The sequence below is a fragment of the Rhea americana genome, unplaced genomic scaffold (assembly GCF_003343005.1).
Source record: "Rhea americana isolate MKP2758 unplaced genomic scaffold, rheAme1 scaffold_226, whole genome shotgun sequence".
Lineage (NCBI taxonomy): Eukaryota > Metazoa > Chordata > Aves > Rheiformes > Rheidae > Rhea > Rhea americana.
The window spans coordinates 528000-551329 of record NW_028186342.1 but is presented as its reverse complement, the minus strand read 5'-3'; the positions used below and the strand labels follow the sequence as shown (position 1 = coordinate 551329).

At 45.3% G+C, this 23330-nt stretch overlaps 1 protein-coding gene across 1 annotated transcript in view; it reads left to right on the top strand.

Annotated features, from left to right (window-relative positions):
- ZFHX3 (zinc finger homeobox 3) overlaps window positions 1-23330 on the top strand; it is a 196080-nt gene that overhangs the window by 61932 nt on the left and 110818 nt on the right. Inside the window, exons 2-3 of the mRNA XM_085305745.1 lie at window positions 5745-8524; window positions 12236-12732. Coding sequence (XP_085161871.1) covers window positions 5791-8524; window positions 12236-12732 — 3231 coding nt within the window. The 5' untranslated portion in view covers window positions 5745-5790. The remainder of the gene's footprint in view (window positions 1-5744; window positions 8525-12235; window positions 12733-23330) is intronic.

Sequence of the window (23330 nt, the reverse complement as noted above, 5' to 3'; positions counted from 1 at the left end):
TGGTTTACTGCCAAACAGCCTCTTGTGAAAGGGCCGCCTAATTAACCCTGTGCTAATTAACAATTTAAAATTACACAGCACGGCTGTTCATATTTAATTCTCGGGAAGCCTGGGCAACAGCAGGAACCCCCTCCTCCCTCCCGCTCTCCTTTCTCTGCCTCCCATGCTGCTGCCGCTGTCGAGGGGCCAAGTAGCGCAGTGTCACGGTCTAGGCACTGCCCTGAGCGAGACGCTGCGTGCGCGAGGGAGTCGAGGACGGTGGTTCAGCACTGACTGCCCCTAAGTGGGAGAAGTGTTGCTGTAAGATGGTATTTCTGCCTGTGTGAAGAGAGAAACGCGGAGTTTAAGGAGATGACCCAGGGAGGAGCAGGGATTGGCTTCACTTGCGTTCTGGRCGGTCGTGGTTGAAAGAGGAGCAGCCATGGTTGGTAGGAACTCCTGATGGAAACGCAGGAAATGTAACGYTTTCGTTAACACTGTGCTGTCTACATGCAGCTTAGCTCTGGACAGCTGTGGCTGATGCTTTTGAGCCTGGAGGAATTGGTCCAGATCCCTGAATTTGTCCAATTCTCTATTCATCAGCACCAGGCTCAGTAGATGGGTTGAACTGGGTGCCAGGTCTGTGCTCCAAGGGGCAAGGGTATCAAAKGGGAAGAGCAGGCAGTCGTGGAACRGCCTGTTGGCGATGSGGTGAAAATGGCTCCGACAGCAGCAGAAGGCTTGGGGTAGTTGTGAGCCGCGTGGGACAGCGGCAGGATGAGAGGCCGGAGCAGGGAGCGAGCAAGAGCTCCTCGGCCCGGCTCTCGCAGCAGGTGGGAGGGAGGCGCGGGGAGTCTTCAGGTTCCCAGACTGTTCTCTCTGTAACTGAAGTTCATTGATTTTACGGGAAACCATGTTTACAGACAGAGTGCTGATCGACCTGACGAGTTGACTTCTGCCTCCTTAAGTAAGAACTACCTTTTCTTATTGACTGGCTGATAAACAGAGTAGAAAGGGGGAGGAGGGGGAGACGGGAAGAGGATGGGGAAGTGTTGCACTCACAGACAGTGAGTGTGTGAGAGGATCAGTCAGTCTTCATAAATTCTCCTTGCCCTGCGTTTGGGTCACCTAGCGATGCTGAGCATTGGGTCTGGGATGGAGGGAGATGCAGGGGCCGTAATAGTGAGCTAATGACAACATACAGTTCTCCTGTTTAAAGTCCAGTTTGCTTTAACAAGGAAATTGCTCTTTTCAGTTTAAAGGGCTGATATCTGCAATTCCCATGTGAATGGAAGCAAACGTTTCTGTACCTTTTCCTCCTGCAGCTTCATTCTTTGCGAATAGCTCTGAGGATGAACTAAATGGGCAAGAAAACTTTTGGTTTGCGTAGGGCTTGGCATTTGTCCAGGGACTGGGACAGTGCGGCAGGCCGTGTTTTGACTGCAGAGCTTTCACCTGCCTGGAAAGGGCTCCATGTCAAGAAAGCGAATGAAGAAAGAAGGCTCTTTTAGGGAGGCATCTCCTAAGCTGATTAACTTGCTGAGTGGGGGGAGTGTTGTTAAAGCAACACAAGGCAGAAAAGCCCACCAATTAATTGGTAAGCGCTTGCAGGTTTGCCTGGTCTGGCCTGGCTGGGAGAAGAGATTGGCTTTCTTGTCAATAAACAAGTCCCCAGTGCAGCATCAAAGCCACAGTCCTTTATCAATCGCGGCCTCCTCTTCCCGCATGTTCCTGTAACTTACCAAGCATTTATTTCATTGATTTTGCAATCAGACTGTTAACCCTCCCGCCCCATCAGCCCTGCCAACCCTTTTGGCCCAACTGTCAATCAGGCAAATTCCTGCCAATCCAGAGGTCGGGATAATGGAGCCTCTCAGAATTCACATTGTGCCTTTGCATGTTCTTGGGAAACGCGATGTGCTTGGTTATTTTACTGATGCTTAACTCTGATCTTTATTTATTTGCGTATTTTAACACAAGAGGAACTTTTTGTCCAGCCTGGAGACTGCATGCTTTGTTCTAGGCGTTTTGAAAGTATGGTGCTYGTTTCACGTTACGTTTTGAAGTCTGCAGTGATGTTCTTAAAATTTTTCTCAGCAGAAATGCAAAATATTGCCTACTGAGCATACAGTAGTGAAGAGTTTTGAAGCTGCTTCTTCATCTCAGTTTTTYCCTCAATATGAATTTGGTTTGGAATCCAGTTCTCAATGCATAAGGTGGCAGCGAAGGGGGAAAGAGCACGTGGGAAGGTGGCTGTGCGGCCTCGACGCTGAATCATCTGGGATCCATTTAACAAAAATGCATAGCTAAGGCACAGGCGTTCTGTGCGAGAGTGCTAGTTAGTGCTTGCTCTTACAATACAGTGTTAAAATGTCGTTTTAGCTAAAGAAAGCAAAACTTACTAAGACTGAGCCTTTTGGCAACAGGATTGTTGTATTCCTTCTTACTCCCTTCCATGCAGTGTACCGGGTTATTTTTAATCCAGATCGAATTGATATTCATTCTCAGAGCAACCACATAGACAGCTGTGTTACAGCATAGGGTYGGAGGCAAGCAGGGATTGGAAAAGCTGCAAGCTAATGCTGTACCTGAACACTTTGTCTCATTAAGTATTGCCCCGCAATGCCCTTCCATAGACAGCATCTCCCTGCTTGCTTTGAGGAATGTTACTTTCTAGCTCAGCTGGTAATTGTAAGTACTTTTCCGCAAGCTTTGCCCATAGTGCAGCAGCACCCAGACTGGCCCAACAGATGTGTTCAGAGCCCGAGTCTGGTGGGAAGCACTGAGCGGTGAGAACCGTGTAGCTTATTGCTGCACAGCCGCGGGCACCAGCTGAGCGCCGGGGCCGGAGTGGAGGCAGGAGGGAGCCCGCTTCCCTGCGTGCAGGGAGGGCCAGCGCCTCTCTGTGCAGCAGGAGGCTAGCCAGGGCAGGGGAAAGTGAGTCAGAGCTGGGAGATAATTACTAGCCAGAAACATTTAAGGGTTGTGCTCCCAAAGAGTGTGCAGAAGTAGCTCCCAAAAGGAGCTGTGGTATTTGGAGGATAGAAGAGAGGGATCCTCTTCTCACCTAGAGTGGGTGTAATCTAWCTTAATGTATTGCTATTAATTTTAATCTGTAATATTACCATAAAAATTATAAATTACATTGATGTGAATGAAGAGGGACTTGGAGAGAGCAAAGGCTTATAAATAWCCATGTTATAGATATATGCATCTCATACTTCATTATATAGGAGACAGTATAAGGGGAAAAGAGATGATTAGTGACAGGAAATCGGAAAAAGTATGGCTTATTGTAGTAAGGAAAAATAAACTGGTAGAGGATAAAGCTAGGAAAAGGAGATACCATCTAATGTTGCATTTTCTTATACTTGAATTAAGGTAGTTCATTCAGCACTTCTGTGTTAAGTTACCAGTGCTGCGACTGGTCAGGTGTTCTCTGTCAAATCTCCAGTTTACTTCATGTTTTTTCTCTTCTCTTTTCTCTTTTGCCAGTTTTTGGGCAGTACTTGCATATCTGTGCAACAGAAAGTTCCCCAGGCATCGTTACAGTTAAATGCAGTGTGTGCTCATCAGGTAGATGTCATCTTGGAGCGAAAGGGTTGGTTTTCCATGTTACAGGCACAGTGCTCTGAAGGAGCTCACAAGGTTTTTCATGTCTAATAGGTTCGAATCRAGCTAGAAAGTACTGGAAAAATTCAGATTATGATTATAATATTTAACCTTTAGATAGTGGTTTAGTTTGTTAAAACGGCAGCTTCTATTGAAAGAGAATAAGGACAGTAGAAGGCTGCTAATGCGACTGGAGTTCTCAAAGGAAGGGAGCTCTTAAATAAATACACGGTGTCAGTTTGTGTGGACAGTCTTCTCTGTGTAAACTGGTGGTGGGGTGGTCCTACCTAATAGATCTGGCCTATCCAAAACTTCAGTAGTGTCCTGAGCTGAAACAGTGACTAATTAGAGGATGTTCGAGTAAGAGCAGCTCTGAGAAAGGTGTAGTACAGAGAGGAAGCTGTACTAAATGATGGAAACTTTTGGAACGATATAAAAGAAATAATACAACTGTAAAAGCTAAAAATGTATTTTTGTTAGATTTAATCCCACTGAGTTTAAGAATAACAACATTTTGTTAAATTCTATCCTCCAAAAGCTTTATACTGAGTATGAGCAAAAACTCCCTCCAAGTATGTGTTCAGTTTTGAAATAGTCTGACAAGTGAAGCAGTGTTTGCATTTAGCTGGTAGAGGATAAACTGCTTTGGAAGAACTCCTGCACTGCGCTGGCAGATTCATGTTCTAGATCAATGGTTTTCACTGTTTCTTGATTCACAGGTCCTAAAATTGTGGAGTAGTTGGCCTCTGTGCATATAGTTTTTACTCAGTTGTCTTTAAGGGATGCTTTGTGTCTGTACACACRGGGAAATCTGTGGAGCACAGGTTGGCCCTGTAGGTAACAGAGTTTTAGTTTTTGCYGCTGTTTCTTCCCATTTGGCTTGCACAGGAGCTCTGTAGGAAGGAAGCTGTAGCAATGGCTCTTTGCAGGCAGAATTCCTCTTAGGTTTGCGATTTCTTGCAAATTTGCAGTCYGCGATATAATGCTCCAACCTCTCATGGGGTCCTGATCTCACAGACAGGTCACCTAGAGGGCTTGGGCAGGATTGTAGCATCTGAGGCATTGGCAGAGCACAGCAAATGGCAGGGAGGCAGTTGGCACCAGTGATGCTCAGCAGCCAGAGCCCACCAGCTGCCTCGCTGCCCGTCGGGGTTCTCTAAGACTCGTTATGTTCAGCAGCATAGAATTAGCAGGAGTGCTGTGAATCTGTGCTGGGTAGGACCCAAACTGGTCRTCAGTGCGTGAGGGTAGAGAGGAAGCAGCCTGTGTCTGTGCACAGAGGCTGTGCAGGGCCAGATTTCTGGGGGCTTCCTGACACATGTTGCACTGACCACTTTCAGATAGTCAGGATAGACTCTTGTCAGATCTGGAATTTCCTGTTTGGTTTCTTTTCTGACATCTTGCAGTTTAAATTCTGTCCAGAACACAGCAGAGTAATTAAATCTCTTATGCAGACTAAATTCTGTTATTTTGAGATCCTTGGAAATTGTTTTGGGTTGTGATGGTCTAACACAGAGGTAGAAGTTAAAGACTAAGCCCAGGACGCTTTCCTTGTTCCCAGAACTGCTAACGGAAGGAACTGTCTGAAATGAGTCTTACTGAGGGAATTGCACTCGGAATAACAAGCTGCAGATATGATGGGAAGGAGTCTGTAGCATGATTTTTGCAGAGTTTTTAAGCTCTAGCACTTTCTGTTGTAGTTTCTTAATTCTATTTCTGTCAAAGGCTTTTCTGTTTAAATATTTAATTTTGTATTTTTTTCTACAGATCTAASACTTCTGGGGGTGGAAATGCAGGTCCTGCAATCTTCCTTTCCCCCTTCAAGGAAGGAGGGGGAGTTTTTCAGTATTTTCCATGTCCCTTCAGTCTGCCTCTTGCTTTCCTGCTTCCCGCAGTGAATCAGGGGAGAGGAAGGCAGAAAGCACCTCTGTATTTCCATTGCTTGTTTTCAGCAGCGTTGCACCCTTTGGATTAACCGTAGCTTAGGCCTTCTATTTTGGGAACTTATTCCTGGGACATGAGCCCTCATTTAATTCTGAGGGGTTCAGGATCCGTCAGCATTTGTGGTAACTGTTCTTTATAGAAACTGTCTATGTCCTTTCTCTGACTTACTTGCTTTCTTCTTTTTCTGCCCTTCCCATGTCTGCCTTTAGGTCCAAGCCGTACTGGGTGCAATGAAAGCTCCATGCAGGCCTTACCATGGAGGGCTGTGACTCGCCTGTCATCTCCGGGAAGGACAATGGGTGTAGCATCCCTCAGCACCAGCAATGGACTGATCTCAAGAGCACCCACCTCCCCGACAAGCCCAGCAGCATGGAGCAGTCCACAACAGAAAACCACGGGCCCCTTGACAGCCTGAGGGTCCCTTTTAATGAACGCATCCCAGACAGCACCAACTCAGCCGGCCCCAGCACTGAGTCCACTAGCAAAGAGGTCAGCTGCAACGAGTGCTCGGCCTCCTTTGCCAGTTTACAGACCTACATGGAGCACCACTGCGCCAGCGCCCGCCCACCCCCTCCGCTGAAGGAGGAGAGTGGGAGTGACAGCAGCGAGGAAGGGGACGAAGAGAGTGATGTGGAGAACCTGGCTGGTGAAATCGTTTACCAGCCGGATGGCTCGGCGTACATCGTTGAGAGCGTCAGCCAGCTGATCCAAAGTGGGGGAGCCTGTAGCAGTGGCAACGGCAACGGCAGTGGGGCTCTTCCTTCGCTCTTCATGAACTCTCTACCCAGCGCTGGGGGCAAGCAAGGAGAACCCTCCTCTGCCGCACCCGTCTACCCACAGATCATTAATACTTTCCACATAGCCTCATCCTTCGGGAAATGGTTTGAAGGTTCAGACCAGTCCTTCCCGAATACCTCAGCCCTGGCGGGCATCAGCCCCGTCCTGCACAGCTTCCGCGTTTTCGATGTGCGACACAAAAGCAACAAGGATTACCTGAACAGCGACGGTTCTGCCAAAAGCTCCTGTGTATCCAAAGATGTTCCCAACAATGTGGACCTGTCCAAATTTGATGGCTTTGTGCTCTACGGGAAGAGGAAGCCCATCCTGATGTGTTTCTTGTGTAAGCTCTCCTTTGGGTATGTCCGCTCATTCGTGACCCATGCGGTACATGATCACCGAATGACTCTGAGTGAGGAAGAGCGGAAAATTCTTAGCAATAAGAACATCTCCGCTATCATCCAAGGGATAGGCAAGGACAAGGAACCCCTTGTAAGTTTTCTGGAACCAAAAAACAAAACCTTTCAACACCCTCTTGTTTCTGCAGCTAACCTCATAGGCCCTGGACACAGTTTTTATGGTAAATTCAGTGGCATTCGAATGGAAGGTGAACAGACTCTCCAGGCTGGGACTGCTAGTGGAACAGAGCAGCCGCAGTCAGGCATCTTGGCACCTGGTGCGCTCCTGAACCTTGGTGGGCTGACCAGCTCGGCTCTGAAGACTCCAATTACCTCAGTCCCCCTGGGCCCGCTGGCTTCCAGTCCTACCAAATCCTCAGAGGGAAAGGACCCTGGGGTAGCAGAGAGCGAGAAGCAAGAAATGGGTGACCAGGATAGCCTCTCGGAAAAGGCAGAGCCAGTTGAGGAGGTGGAGGAAGAAGAAGAGGAGGATGTGGAGGAGGAGGAGGAGGAGGAGGAGGAAGAGGAGGAAGAAGAAGAGGAAGATGATGATGAGGGTTGCAAAGGACTGTTTCCGAGTGAGTTGGAGGATGAATTGGAGGACAGGCCCCAGGAGGAATCTGGGGCTGTGTCAGGCAGCAGCAGCAGCAGCAAAAAGGACCTTGCTCTCTCAAACCAAAGCATTTCTAACTCTCCCTTAATGCCTAACGTGCTCCAGACCCTGTCACGGGGCACAGCTTCTACTAGTTCTAATTCTGCTTCTTCCTTTGTCTTTGATGGTGCAAACAGGAGGAATCACTTAAGCTTTAACAATGAGGGCGGTGGAGCCAATGTGGCAGAGGGCAGCAGGAGGCTGGACTTTATCGATGAAAGTGCCAATAAAGACAATGCCACAGCACCAGAACCAAATGAGAGTGCAGAGGGCGAGGACGGGAGCTACATCTCCCATCACCAGCATGCTGGCCCCCTCTGTGAWCTTGGGGGTGGGGAGTGCCCCTCGGGGAGTGGCGTGGAGTGCCCAAAATGTGACACTGTCCTGGGCTCCTCACGGTCGCTAGGTGGCCACATGACTATGATGCATTCTCGCAACTCATGTAAGACACTCAAGTGTCCCAAGTGCAATTGGCACTACAAGTACCAGCAGACACTTGAGGCGCACATGAAGGAGAAACATCCTGAGCCAGGTGGCTCATGTGTCTACTGCAAAAGTGGACAGCCACACCCGCGGTTGGCACGGGGTGAGAGCTACACATGTGGTTACAAGCCTTTCCGCTGCGAGGTCTGTAACTACTCCACTACTACCAAAGGCAACCTCAGTATTCATATGCAGTCTGATAAGCATCTCAACAACATGCAAAACCTGCAGAATGGAGGGGGAGAGCAAGTCTTCAGCCACACTGCTGGGGCAGCCGCAGCTGCTGCRGCAGCCGCAGCTGCTGCTGCAGCAAATATTGGTAGCACCTGTGGGGCCCCCTCCCCCACCAAACCAAAAACCAAACCGACATGGCGGTGCGAGGTGTGCGACTATGAGACCAATGTAGCTAGAAACCTTCGTATTCACATGACCAGTGAGAAGCACATGCACAACATGATGCTGCTTCAGCAAAATATGTCCCAAATCCAACACAACCGGCACTTGGGCCTCGGTAGCCTGCCGTCGCCTGCTGAGGCAGAGCTCTACCAGTACTACCTGGCACAGAACATGAATCTTCCCAACTTGAAGATGGACAGCACTTCYTCTGATGCACAGTTCATGATGGGGGGCTTCCAGCTGGATCCCACCAATCCAATGGGAACAATGGCTCCATCTCTAGGTGAGGTTGAACCGCTTTCCTGTTGCGCAGTGTCTGCGCGTAAGGGAGGGATAGTGATCTCGGGACTATAGAAACCCTTGTGCATGGCAGGGTGCTGTGTGCCAAGTGCTGTCTTTGCAGCCCGCTGTAATGTGACAAAACCTTTCTTCTGCATTTCCCTCTAGACCAGTTTTTCCTCATCCTTTTTSTGCATTTTCTAAGAATTCTGGTAGGGAGCTAATGAAACAGTGGGTATGCATTATTGCTGACAAACATTAAATGTTCATCCTTACTAAAGTAAGGATTCTTTCCAAATGTTTCCTCTTGCTTTGGTAAGGTACTTGAATGCTATTTTATGGGTGGCTTTGTGAGAATCTGATCAGTTGTTAGTGCTCTCAAAGGAAGATGTTGAGTTGCTTTGTTATGGAAGTGCTCTGTTGCCCGGAGAGGGAAAAGCATGCAAATTTTGAAAGGTGTGATRAATTCCTGTAGAAGGGTTGTTTTTCCTTTGCTGAAGAGATTGAGCTGAAGCCATTCCTCTGATGCCAATATGAGATGCATGATTCAAGACTTGAGTGGAGGGGAATTTTTAAACTGAAGAAGAATGGCATTAGGGAGAAAAGATCATTTCTCTCCTCATGATAAAAGTACATCAAAATAAACTCTGAGATGCATTTTTCCTGAAAACAAACATTCATCATACTTGTGTTGGCACTATGCTTGGCACAATGTGAGAGATGCTGGAAAAGGCACTCTGTATCCCCACAGAATTTAGCCCAAGAATTAGACTTAGAATGGGATGGGGAGTCACATCCCTAAGAGCACTTCCACCATGCTGCTTTTGTCAAAACATTCCTGACAGCAGCTCTTTGATAAGAGTACACCTGCCTGCCTATTTGAACTGCACAGCGCTCTAGGATAAAAGCTGGAGCATAACAAAGTGCACCACAACACTTACRACATGGAAGATGCTAACTGAAATGACTCTTGTCTCTACTTTGTTTTGCTGTTGCTGAGAATTTTTCACAGTGCCTTGGGAAAGTATGTGGAAAGAAATCTGCTGCTTTACCTGCTTTCCTCTGAACTAATTTCTCTGCTGCACTCTGCCCTTCATAACCCTGTCCATTGATGCTGTTATTACTGATGCACTGCATTACTGGTTCATTGGCCTCATGCATGTTCTCCTTTCCTTCAGCTATTCTTAGTACAGTTTATTATTAGTCCAGAAGGACTTTAAAGTCATATGAGAGAACAACAACACAAGATACTAAAAAAATGAAAAAGAAAATGGAGGAAGTCAAGTGGCTATAAATTAAAGTAATTCTTTTTCTCTGCAGTGTCCCAGCCTGCATCTTTGGGAGGTCAAGGACATAATTTTTTGAGTGCATTTTCAATTGCTCCAAGTTGCCAAAAGATACAATTGCCAGCCATTTGTAATGTAGCTTACTGTGTATAAAATTTATAGTGTCATCCATGGTTGGTTTCTTGGAAGGCACCCTTTTGGAATTCATAGCCTCCCCCCCCCCCGCCTTATTTAAATACAGGGACATTGGCATGAGAGAAGTTTGGGAGTATTTTAACTGAAGTCTCTTAAAATGCATGCAAGGCTTTGAATGAATGTGAGTATAGAGAGTGATTTTTACATTGTACTTTTGATGGTTACAAATCTTGAGATAGGGATCACAGAGGGAGGCCCTTCCCATGTCAATAAGCACTTGACACAAGCTCAGCTTATTAAATTCAAAAGTAAAAGATTTATCCTATCACAGTGGCTTTGCTCTGCATGAGCGCATCTTAGCTTCTAGACCCTTTGTTTTTAGTTATCTATCATGTTATTTCCTTGTGTATACATTTGTGTGTCTTTTATATAATATTATAGTTTTTTTATATGCACACAGATTATTAAACTGCTAGAGGTGACGCAGATTTTTCCCGTTTTTATACTTCAGTCCAAAACTGCGTTTGAATAGAACATTAATAATTCAGAAGATTCTATTTTCAGGTTTTTACTACATGGTGTGTTTAGGATAGACTGATTCAGAGAAAGGATTTTGGGATGTATCCTAAGAGGAATACTTAAAAAAAAAAAAAAAAAAAAAAAAAAATTAGGAGACGCGGACTGGAGAAGGCAAGTGGTGAGTTTCATGCTTCTGGGATATTTATTGAGCAGGTACATAGAAGATTACATGCGGAAAAAAAGGGGGGTGGTGACTAATGGAAAGACAAACTCCTCTTCTGGAGAAGGTGGTGTATGGGAATGGCAGTGCACCCAAATGGGACTTGGTGTCTCTTAACCAGTTCTTTGTGCAAGTACAAGACATGCGTGGTGAAAGCAAGGTACTGTTCCTCTAGCAAACTCAGCGTTCAGGTTGTTTTGTAAGCTGCAGCTCTTGCTGCCTAGAGCTGTATTGAACATAGTGACATTGCATTTCTGGAGGAAAGACAATTTACCCTGCCCAAAGCTGCAGTCTGCACCAGCTGTGGTGATGCGCTTTCAAAAAGGTTAATGTGGACTTCTGGTTCTGCCTGAGCTGTGAGTGTCCTCGCAGCGTTGGCTTTTTCCCAGCAAACAGATTGAAATGTAGGAAGCTAAAAGTTAAGAAAATAAAAATCTCTGTTTTAAATTGACTGAGTAACTGTTGACCTGAAGGTTGCTTTGATAAAATAAGCTTTTAAGCCAAGCTGTGACGTAAGATCAAGGTATAATACCAAAAAGCTGCAGGAGGTGCGTAAATGTCTTCAGAATGGAAAAGGGGAGCAAGGTGGAGCAGAGCTCCTAGGGAGAGGCTGGTGGTTGGTCTCTGTGCTTTGGCACAAGAAGTTAACGTTAGAAGAAAATCTCTCTGTCCGTGTCTTCAAAGTACTCTGATGTAAATCAGAGCTTGCTGTATTCATTTGCTGTAAGTGAACAGAGTTTGGCTCTTGGTTTGAAGAGCAGATCTGTGACAGTTAAAGATAGTAAGCTTCCTGCTGGCTTTCCCTGACATGCTCTTGCATTTCTTTTCTTAATAGCGCTTGTCTTTTCCTTGGGCATTCAATGCACGTATTGCAACTGTTCTTAGAAGACTGTCTGCCATTCTGAATTGTTTCTCTTGGACAAGAGATGAGGTCTAATACTGCAGGAATATACTTTAGGATAGGCATGGGTACTTGCCTCTTTTTGCACTATTACCTGCTACTGATTGCAACAGTACTACARTACTCAAATTGCTTGGAGTTATGGCCAAGATCACTGGTTTGAGGGGGCAGGGACTGAACTCAGATACTACATGCAGTAACATTTCTTGCTTCTCCAGGTTGGCAAGAAAAAACAGAGTAAAGCATTATCTAGCTCTTGACCTGGTTGCAGGGACTTTCAGTGCAACACTCAAGAAATTTTCCTCCTCTGAAAGTGTGCAGCAAGTCGGGTTTCTTGCCACTTCTCCTAGGCAGAGGGCTGGGTACTTCTCTTTCAGAGCTTGGCATTTACAAGGCGGACAGCAAGGGCTGCTGCACTCCTTTCCGATTGGATACAAAATACGTGTTGGATGCTACTGCCTTACCCTTTGTGTATGGTACCGACCAGCAGTGCRGAGGAATAAGGGAAGGGACTGCTGTGCTTGACTTTTGCTGCAGGTTTGGTGGGTGTAACCATTGCACTGAGAGCCTGTGTTCTGCTCTGTGCTTCTCTTCTCCTGGCAAGTAGAGAATTTAGCTTTTCTGATGTTTTTCTCCTCTTTTTCCTTCACGCAGTGGGTGGAGAGATCCCCCTGGACATGCGGTTAGGTGGCGGACAGCTGGTGTCTGAGGAGCTAATGAACTTGGGTGAGAGTTTCACACAAACGAACGACCCATCGCTGAAGCTCTTCCAGTGTGCTGTGTGCAACAAGTTCACTACAGATAATCTGGACATGCTGGGCCTTCACATGAATGTGGAGCGTAGCCTCCCTGAAGATGAGTGGAAGGCAGTGATGGGGGACTCATACCAGTGCAAGTTGTGCCGCTACAACACGCAGCTCAAGGCAAATTTCCAACTCCACTGTAAGACGGACAAGCATGTGCAGAAATACCAGCTGGTGGCACATATCAARGAGGGTGGCAAGGCCAATGAGTGGAGGCTGAAGTGTGTGGCCATTGGGAACCCTGTACATCTGAAATGCAATGCTTGTGACTACTACACCAACAGTTTAGAGAAGCTGCGTCTCCACACCGTGAACTCGAGGCATGAGGCCAGCCTGAAGCTCTATAAGGTAAGGATTGGCTTCACTTAATTTTTCTTCGGGGCACAAATGTTGGGACAAAGAAAAATCTATTTTTAGGTGCAATGGATTGGGATCATTTGGAGAAGAGCTGCCCTCAGATCTCTCAAGTGGAACCCAGTTTCATTTGCATTCTGCTAGTAAATATGTTCTTCTAAAGCAATAGGCCAGTAAGTCTCCATTTCAAGGTGCTGTGATGGGTGCTTATGTCTTGCAGCATTGCGTATGTGTTTCAGTGATACTTCTATGCATAAAAATTCAACAGTTGCTGCTGGAAGTGTTCATACAATATAGCATTTGCCACTGTAAACTGTTTTCCATAAGGTAGTTTAACTGTCTTGCAAGATCCTGCAGAAGAACGTGAAGGTTTTAGGTATGCTCGGACAAGCATGTGGATCCTGACATTGAGAGGGCTGGGTTGACTGAATGGATCAGAGAGGGAGAAAGGAAGAGGGCTGCTGTTTCCCTGTTTTTGTGCTCAGTATGTGTTAATGCTGGGATCTGTAAGCAGACTCGAGGCTGGAAAAGAGAGAGAGGGCTGAAGGAAAAATCCRTTTAAGTGTGTGTAGACTTGTCAACACAAACGGTCAGACGTTGCTTGGAAGCATTATAGGTTTTCATCTACGGCAGTATTTGGCCTATGACTCCAGAAGATACACTCATTGTGCATCTTCTTTATAACGACTTTCTTTTTCCTGACTCTTTTCTCTCRTTCCCCATCCTCTTCCCCTCCCCGGTCTGAGAACTGTGTGCTGTAACCCAAGAGGAGCTCCGGATACGGTAAATAGTCCTTCACTCGTGCAGCAGAATTGCTCCAGACGTTTCTATTGATTTTCGCTGGACTTTAAAGCTTCACCTTTTTCTCTAATCATCCCATAATGGCTTTAGTATGAACAATCAGGTACGAATTGCCATAAATCTGAGCAGCCACATACCTCCCGTTCACACGTGCTCTCCTGCTCATTGTCCGCTCATTCTCTCAATTTTTATATTCTTTATATCCTCATTTTTTTCTTCATGCTTTTTCCCAAGTGTGGTAAATTTTTTTTTTTTAATATATGTATAGATATACATAGATACTTTGTTTTTCTCGGTTATTTCTCTGAACGCCTTTCTGTACATAATGGGATTGTAACAATTTACATTGAACTATACAGTAGCCCACCCATACAAAGATGCGGACAGATAAGATTTCAAAATTACTGTTTTTTCCGTAGGAGTGAATTGTTCCAGCAAAATCAGAGAAGAGAAAGACCCAGGAGCATGATAGAAGGAATGCCTTGAAATACGGTTCTGGGCCTTAGCTAGTGCTGATAGGGGATGACTAGGAAGACAAATGCATTTCTGTTGAGACCAAGACTTCAGTGATGATCTCTATTACCATCTGGAGCCAGCAAGCAGAGGCTGGTTCTGAATATGGACAGGTCTGCTCTTCTTYCTCTGCTCTTAGAGGTGTAAGGAACCTGAGAGAGGAAAATCAGCTTGGAAACTGGCAGCAGGAGAGTCCTTCTGAGACTTAAAAATGCCAACCAACGGATCTTGTCTGTTTGTGGAATTCAGTTGGGTACAAAAGAATTACTTGAAAGCTCTGTTGTGAGTTGTAACACTTAYGCTGTTCTTTAACTATACACTGTTAGGGTTTAAAATTCTTGGACAAGACCCTTCAGTAACACTGATTTCTACTGGGAAAAAGACAATTAGGTCACTAGAATCCTTCTCCTACCTTGCCACGGGAAGGGGGGAAAGAAGGGGGGCAGGAGAGAGAAAGAAAAAAAGAAAATTACCAAGAGTCAGGTTGGGGGACATAGATGCATGTAATAAAGATTCCTGAAATGCTTTCCTCAGACAAGTGGAGAGAAATTGTTGACAGCTCTCAGATTCATGAGAGGGCTGGGCRATTCTCAGAGTTGTTACAGTCCAACCTTGGTTCTGACACGAAAACAGCAGTGAAATACCAGGCAAAGAATAATATGTTTCAAAGTACTGAAGTCTGTTGTATGGTCCATATATTAACTTTCTAGTATGTCTAGATAAAGCCCATGGAAAAACACTAATGCGGGCTTTTCTTTATTTTGATAAACCTCAGAGCTGTATTCCTGTTGCCCTGCTAGTGCAGGGGACCACAAAGGCAGGACTCCTGGTGTCTTGCCCCAGCATAGGTGGAATTTCCCACTTCATGGAAGAACTTTTCTATTAGCAAAGTGAGCTCTGCTGAGATCTCAGCTCAATTCTTCCAGTCTTTGGAGTGGTTGTAATGCCATGTCTCTTTTGATAGCTGAAAAGATGCAGTGGGAGTGGGGGTAGTTCACAGAATGGTTTTGCTTCTCTCAGGCCTTGGTGTGGTCTGCAGTAAATTGAGATTGATTGGATGTTATTTTTCCTCTTGCTAATGTAATCCATTAGCCTGGCACATGCATAATCAGTTTAGAGCACAGTTAACTGGATGTAATCGAGTTCTTCCCTGCCTGCTGGAGAAAATCCTCTCCAGATGCTGCTGGGTGAGAGCACACACTAGGCTTATCACACACAATCCTCCTTATTCTGCTTTTTTGCCATTTTCCTCTTAAATCACACATTATTGGCTGCTTGCATTGCCCAAGAGCCACTTCTGTCAGTGATACTTGCTGCCAAAAATGAAATCCGGAGACACTGTTAACCCATAGTCTCGTGAACCTTTTAGTCGTCTTCTGCAATGTGCTCATTGACAGAGGAGGAAGACCTTTGGCCTTCTGCTGCCACCTTTGTCCTGCACATCGTAATAGTGTGCCTCAGTTCCTCTTCCCATGTCAGCGATGAGGGATGAGATCCAACATTGGAGAGTCCTTGCTTGTCACAAGGAACTGAAAAGTCCAATAAGCTTTACCTTTTGTCCCTCTGTTCTTCCTGAGTCCTCGTTGCCCCCTTAGAGTTCTGGGGCTAATTTGAGAAAATGATGATTTATCTTGTACTTACTGGGGGAATGYGATACCTGTGCCTCTTGCCATGACTTCTTATCTCTTTTTGTGGTCAATGTTTTATGTGTTCTTAGAGAAACTACCTGGGAAACACCAACACCGTAGTAAATGTGCATTTTAAAAYTTTTAAGAATGGATTTGCTGGTTTGGGGTAGATGGACTGATTTGAAGACTCTTCATCTCTAGCTAGAATAACCTGATAAATATGTGAGGCTGGAATAGAGATACCTGGAGTTTGCTTTCAGGCTTTGCTCCATCTTCTGTATATGATTTTGGAAGGTTTTCTTGCAGTCTGTGTGAAAACAGAAGTATAACCTGCATCTTCTTTTCTGGAATGGTTTGAGAGATAGATTTGTATGTGGAGTGTTTCTCAGGAGCATTGTTTGGAACCAAAGAATGCTGACTGCATCATCTTTGACCCAGTCCAGATTCACAGTTCAAATTTGGATTGAACTGGGAAACATCCTATTCATCACTCATTCAGGTGACGTGCGAGAAAGGGCTTATTCCAGTGTGCATCATGCCTTCTGCCTAGCTGGCATAGCTGGGGCTCTTACTAGCAGTTTTGCACATATGGGTCAAGACCTTGACTGACTTTGCAAGTCTTCTGTCATTCTAAAATGTTTTTCTACTGCTTGAGGTTGTGATGTAAAAGTAGGACAACACAGGAAGCCTGTGATTCTGCCTTTCCTGTTTCTCTACTTATCCTACATATCTGGCTGCTGAGACCCTTCCACTGCAGGCTGAGTTTTTGTAGTCTCTAGGAGAGATTCAAACGTACTTTCTTCTGTATTCCAGAAGCCTATTTTCTTGWAATAGCTGTTTTGCCACTGAACATGGCATCAGCAGAGAGCATGGGCACAGAGAGATGCATTGATATGTTTTTACAACGTTCTCAGATGTGTTCAGATGCATCCAGAATACCACGTATTCTGAGAAGAGTTAACTGGAAGGGTRCATATCTCTACCAGAATATACCTTGGTCTAGGAAATGGCTTAGTCAGTCCAGAGAGAGGAGTACTGCATTTTATGCTCTAGTTACTTAAATTCCATTATTTATCTGTTTGCTGTCTTAGTGATACCACGGGGAAAAAAAGTAGGATAATAGTTGGAAGAGTCTAGAAGAGGTTGCTGTTGTAAAAGTCTGTGTGGCAGAGAAGTTCTGACTCTCTCCCATACTTCCTTGGTGTGCTTGTTTCCTTCGAAGATGCTGAAATGTTGTTCATGCATCACCATTGTCTGATAYCTAGAGAGGTATAGGTCCTTACATGATTTATTCATGGTGAACAAATGCACAGATACTACAACGGAGACACTCTGTGGTGAGTCTGGTTGATGCTGAGTGCCAGGGCAGTGCACCATATCAGAGGTGCTCTGATTTTTTTTTTTTTTAATTTTATTTTTATGTAATCTACTTTCCCACCCTTGAAAAGGATTTTTTTCCCCCTCCACCGAAATCAGTTGTTGTAAGCATAGAGACTGAGATCGTACAAACTCTTTACAAGTGTGGGCTTACTGTAACAGAAGCTAAGTTGTTATCCTCATGAGCATAATGGACTAGAATAGATTTGAAACAAAGCAATGCCCCCCACATCTAGAGGAGGTCAGGCATGAATGCTAGGCATCCATTGCACAGGTGGAATATCCAGACGGAATTAATCTGCTAGAGCAAAAGCCAAGTTCAGATGTTTCCTTCGATTTCCTGAAAATCTCCAGTTCAAAACCTGTAACTCAGTCAGAAAAAGTTTAAACAAAGAGCTACTGAAGAAACGTATTGCTGGCTTAGCCTTGCACACCGAAATGACAGCGCRCGGGAGAGCACAGCTCAGCGTTGCCAGGGCTGAGAGCAGCCACGTGATTCAGCTTTGAAAGACCCAAATGGTTTAACATGGGCAAAAGGAAGCATGTTTGGATTTTGATTTTTAGCAAAAACTTCCTTCTGTCTCTGTCTTTTAATGTTCTTAGGGTAAAGTTGCTCACAAAGAATCTATCATGCTTGTTACAGAGGATTTAGAGCTGTATTAACCTTTGATTTACTCTCTGACTTCTGTGTGTTTTGGGTTTGTTTTTGCAAGTTTATCTTTTGAACTACAGCTGCAGCATCAGAGTTCTGAATTATGCTCATGAGTAACATGAACTGCACCAGAAGCCAGTTTAAATTATAGAATATAAGGAACTTTTAACTGATTTCCTGCAAGATTTTAAGTTAAAATTCCAACAGCAGCTTCACAACTGAATATCTGTTTAAAAGTCTSCCTACAAAGTTGTTCTTAAAGCTGCTCATTGAAGCTTTAATCCGCATCTACCATCTTCCAACCTTGGATGAACTCTTACTGATAAAATAAGCCCATGAATTGAGGCAGTTCTCCRGACTGTAGCAGGCTGAAGCCCAGAACAAACTTTGAGCTTTGCTGAACTTACAGCTTGAGAAACTTTCTGAGCTACGCTCTGGTCCGCACACAGCGGGAAGCTCAGCGTTCAGATGACGTTGGGGCCGCACCGTGTGCCTGGCAAACTGAACGACTCGGCTCAGCTCAGCTCTTCGCGGCCAAGGGACAGTTTGCAATGCTGGCCATCCCTCCCTGAGGAGCCCAGGCCAGAGCACAGTGTCCTAGCAGGCCCAGGCACTCTAGCAACTTCACATTTAAAGAAATTCAAATGATAATTTACCACTACACAAAGCTGACCAACAGCCTAGTGGAGAAACTTACCTATGAAGGAAACTAGATTAATAAATGTAAGAGACTGCAAAATGAACACGAATGTGTGATGAGCACAAGGTCCTGGACCTTAGCTGGTAACGTCACTGCAAGATGTCATAATTTTGATTTGGAAGCRTGACTCTTATATGGCCTTTTCCCATGCATGGTGCCAGTTTAGTCAACATTTACACTTCATTATTTTTAACAATAATTTTGGAACATGTGAATGAATGTTTAAATTCTTCACACCCAAAGCAGGAATTTCTCTCAGTTCAAGTAGTGCTTGTCTTATCCCTGCCTGCCATCCAGAGTCTGTATGGACAAGGTAGTTGTAGTCGCTGCTCTGATTTCAGGTTGTAGATAGTAGCTCTAGCAGACCTTTTGGGATGGTGAAAGCTGTCACTGCGGCTGCCCCCTCTCCAGTATGTTTGTAGGAGGTTGCCACTCCACAGAAGAGGAGAGCTCCTCAGCYGAATGCGTGTCAGAGAACCTGGTTTAGATCCAAAACCTGCATATTTCTTTTCCATGTGATAAGTCACTACGAGCTGAGGCTGATGCAGAAGCGCRTGTGTTGTTTGTTACTCCCATACCTGAGATACAGCATTGTGAAGAGATGYTCCAGTCAGCAGAGAATGAGATGGAATGAGATTTGTCCGAGATGGGTAATGAGCCTGTTTACTGGGAGCCTTACCTGGGCCRCCTGTAGGATGTTCCTATGGGCACCTAGTATGTGCAGGCGAAAGCAGGCAAAAACGACTGGGCCAGTCAGGGTATGAGAGTGCTTGAGTYGCAAGGTGTAGGAGATGGGGACACCGTTTTGTACAAGATCAAAGTTGGCAGATGGAGAGGTATTGTAGTGCTTTCAGCTGCCTGCTTCCAGCATCTTTGCTGAAGATCTGGATTCAGATGGTTTCCACTGCCTGATGTTCTCATGCATCTGGGCAGTTGTTTCTACTTTGCATAGTATGAATTACAGATGACCTAGGAAATGCTGTTAATTCTCTTCCCACTTTGCAGGGGAGGGTCTAACTTTTGGTAAAGTGGGTAACAGCCCTTGCCAGGTAGCCGGAAGCACAGCTGTAGGCTCTCTCATGATGTGCTTTATTAAATAATGGATGTACATTTGTTAATATCCATCTTTAGCAGTGGGTTGATTTGCAAGCGCGGGAGGTGGCTGCCAGGTGCTTTTCCCCAGCCTGTCCAGCGTGGCATGAAGTGGACTCCTGCTTCCTGTTAGGCTGCGTTAGTGCTGCCGTATGGCAGTGTACTTTCTCTTGTGCTCTCCTAAGGTAAGTGAGCCAACTGAGCTATTTCTGAACAGCAGCAGTTAGTCCAAAAAATTACTGTGAARGTGGCACATGAGGTTCTAGGCTTTCTATCTCATAGGAAATTGATTAAATTACAATAAATAATGCATGTATTACATATATAATGCATTATTGTCCTACCTGCCGATCCTAAAATCTCTAGCTTTGCGATATATTACATGCAATCAGGTTTTGCAATTCAAATTAGGCAATAAGTTATACTTGTGCAACAAGTTCCCTGAAAGTTTTGCCTTGGGATGTGGTTGGACAAGATCTGGTAAATCTTATTGCAGCTGCTGGATGATACTTGTCTCTAGGTTACAYGCTGCCAAGGATTGCAGCCAGTAGAGCAGAGCTGTGGGACAGAGAGCAGATAYGGCAGCCACCTCAGCACGTGATTTTGCAGGCCATGCTGCTGCAGTGGGTGCCTTGTGTTATGGTCATCCAAACCACAAGAGCCAGCACCGATGCGGCTCTGCGCGGGCCCTCCCCCACCTCCATCCCCCGGCTGCACGCTGCTGCGATGACACTGCCTCGGCAGTGCAGGTCTGTGGGCGATGGCGGCTCCATCTTCTGTTGCTGCCACCACCTGGCAAGTGAATATTAATTTAGCAGCATCAGTTTGTGTCTTTATGACCTTTGAGGAGTTTACTAATCCCCCTGCATGGAGCTTTGTGCATTGCCAGAAGCTTGGTTTGCTATGAGGAGCAGCATCCAGCTCGTGTGGCCCTGGCAGGACTTGGCGTGTCGGTCTGGAGTACACATAATAAGCAGGAATTTGACTAATCTGCTCTTTCCCCAGAGTGCTGTATCATCCTTCTCTCCCCTATTGCCTTCTCTCTACTGTATTTTGAACCTTTCCCATTAACACAAGCTGTGCAGGATTAACTGTTTGGATGTTGTATAAGGAAAAGCTGCTGGGATCAACTTGCAGTAAATGCTTGCTTAGGTACCAGTTTGAGTTATACTGGAGTTGCCTTACACTTTCTCTATTGYATTGCTTTTGACTTGACACAAAAATAACTGCCTTGATTCCTTATCTTCTTCCCTCTATTGTTCTACATTTAAAATGGGGATGGATTTCTGAGAAGGTACCTTTACTTGGCCACTGAATCATTGGTGAAGTGCAGATAGTCGTAGGATCTTGGTTTTCTCATTGTCCTAAACAACAGGCAGATTTTTTCTGCCCTGCAGAACAGGTCATAAGGGTTTGGCTAGAAGCATAGTCATTGCCTCATTGCATGTCTTTGCTTTGTGAGGCTGCTTTGCCTTCCTCCTTGCCAGCTCAGGGGCTCCCCAGCTAGGGAGGTAGGAAGAGAGGGGAACTGATGCAGGAGGCTTGAGGCCAAGATGCTCTCATCTAATTTGAGAGGATTTAACACATTTGAATTTTATCCTTCCCTTTCACCTCTCACGTGGGGCTGTCCATAGCTACAGAATTTGCAAGGCTGGTGGCATGTGATTTGTTTGGGTTTTGCTACTTTTGTGTGGTGGTTTAGAGTCCTCTGACCCACTGTCATTTATTTCCCTTCAGCTGTCTAATAGCCTCTAGCTTTGATTCCTACCTCTTTCTGAACATGCATTAGAATTGTCCCACCCACTCCTCTCTGTCTCAGCTCYGAGAATGATAGTTACAAAGAAAATCACCTGGGGAAGTTTCAGGCAGCAGTAACAAAGCCTATCTCCACAGAGGGGAGGCTAATTACACAGCTAATTAATCCAACAGATGTCACTTTAAATGCCTGTTTCTTTGTGATTCTGTTGCACACATCATGCTGGTTAAACAGACTTCATGGACCCTGTTCAAAATGCCTGCACAGGCTGTTGGAAACTATTATTTTAGACCCTGGCATGTCTTGCTAGTTCCTTAAGGTTTGTATCAAGAAATTAGTCCCAGAGAGTTGAGTCTAGACTTCATTCAAAATAGATTGCACTCAGAGAGAAATGCTGTTTAATAGTTATGTTTGGTTTAAAAATCTGAAATGGCAGTTACAAGTATTAAAGTGATTGTTTACATTCTTGCTCTAAAACTATTGAAGTTAGGCAGAGACATAAGGGAGAAGAGACCCCTGTCTGGTACGCTAGAAGCGTAGTTTGGCTCAAGGAAAACAGAATTTGGAAATCTGAGCCTCTCCCTTAAGGTCAGCAGTTCAAATCCAATGCACTTGCATAGCGCCTGAAGCCACTTGTCTATTCAAAATGAAATGCTGTCTGTCTGGTTCCTGCAGTGAACAGCTCGTATGGCATCAAATAGGTTCCCATACTTTGTCTCACTAGGATAAGAATAAATGGGCACTGCTGTGACATCTCACTGCTCCCCTGTTCTCCTGCTCAGGAGCAGCAGCCTTTAAATGTCTGCTAGGAGGCCCAGCAGAGCTGCGACCCGAAGGTGGAGTTGCATTGCTGGCAGTCAGTGGCTACTGCGTAATGGTTCTGGTAACCTCTTGGTGAGACTCCCCTGATTTGGTTCATTTGGTAGTCAAACCGCAGAGAGTTGGGGGGTGCTTGTAGCGCTGCAGTGTTGTTAGATGAGTTTGCTCCCTGCTTGCCTGTCCCTCTGAATATTCAAAAGCAGCAGACCAGAGACAGGCCCTACTGAACAAGCTGTGCGTGGGGCTGTGGTAGGATCCACTACTTTCCTGCAGCAATGTTATAGCACGCTCAGTATGCACGCCTGTTTGCACTGTTGTTCTTGTATGTAGATGCCACAGTATTTCCTCTCTTTTATGTTGTTCTGAAGGCTGATAACATTAAGCCAAGGTGTGGATGCCTAAGCAGCATATCTTACGGTCAACCTGAGTTAAACCATGCCTTTATGAAATACTGTCATACTGCATGGGAATGTCCTGGTTGGAGGTGAAGTGATTTTTAAATGTCCCACTTTCTCTGTGTGTGCTATGCTACTCTAGCATTTTATTTCACCTCCAATCCTAGCAAAGTTAGAGGGCTACCTCTGTCTTACTGAGAAGGTACCTTTTAGGGACAAAGGATGTGTATAAAGCTATCTGCAACATTGGGCTAAGGCCCACGGTCCTGTACTTGGAAGGTGGTTGCTAGAAACATGCCTTGGATATAACAAGTGAGGCAGGCTTAAAGACAGAGGATTGAACTGTATCGTATGAAACAAGCAGGAGAGAGAGTCAGCAGGGGAAGAGTATCTTTCTTGGGGTCTTAAYATTATCGGTAAATCACAGTTGGTGCACTTGATTCAGCATAATGGATGTGTTCTCATTTCCCACAGCTGATGAGGATTATATCAGCTTGGTTTAACAGTCTCATTTTCTGTTCCCAGTGCACACTCGTTTTAATGTGTTTCAGTTAATGAGGTAGAAGAGAGAATGAGGTGTTACTGTTTATATACAGACAGCAAGTCTGTGCAAAGGACTCTGGAGTCCACACAGTCCCTTTCYGTTGCTCTCAAAGGGGCAACATTAGCTGGCATTTATAGAAAATTTATTGGCTGTGGTTTATGCAGGTAAAAAGCCAGCCTCACAATTTTTTCCTGCTAGCATACATTTCTCTCTCCTGTGCTTTTCTTATGCATTATTACAGGCTACAAGATGCGTCAGCAGCAGTCTGTCAGTGGGCAAGGGATGTGTGATAGTTAAGGTGGCCCAGAAGTCTTA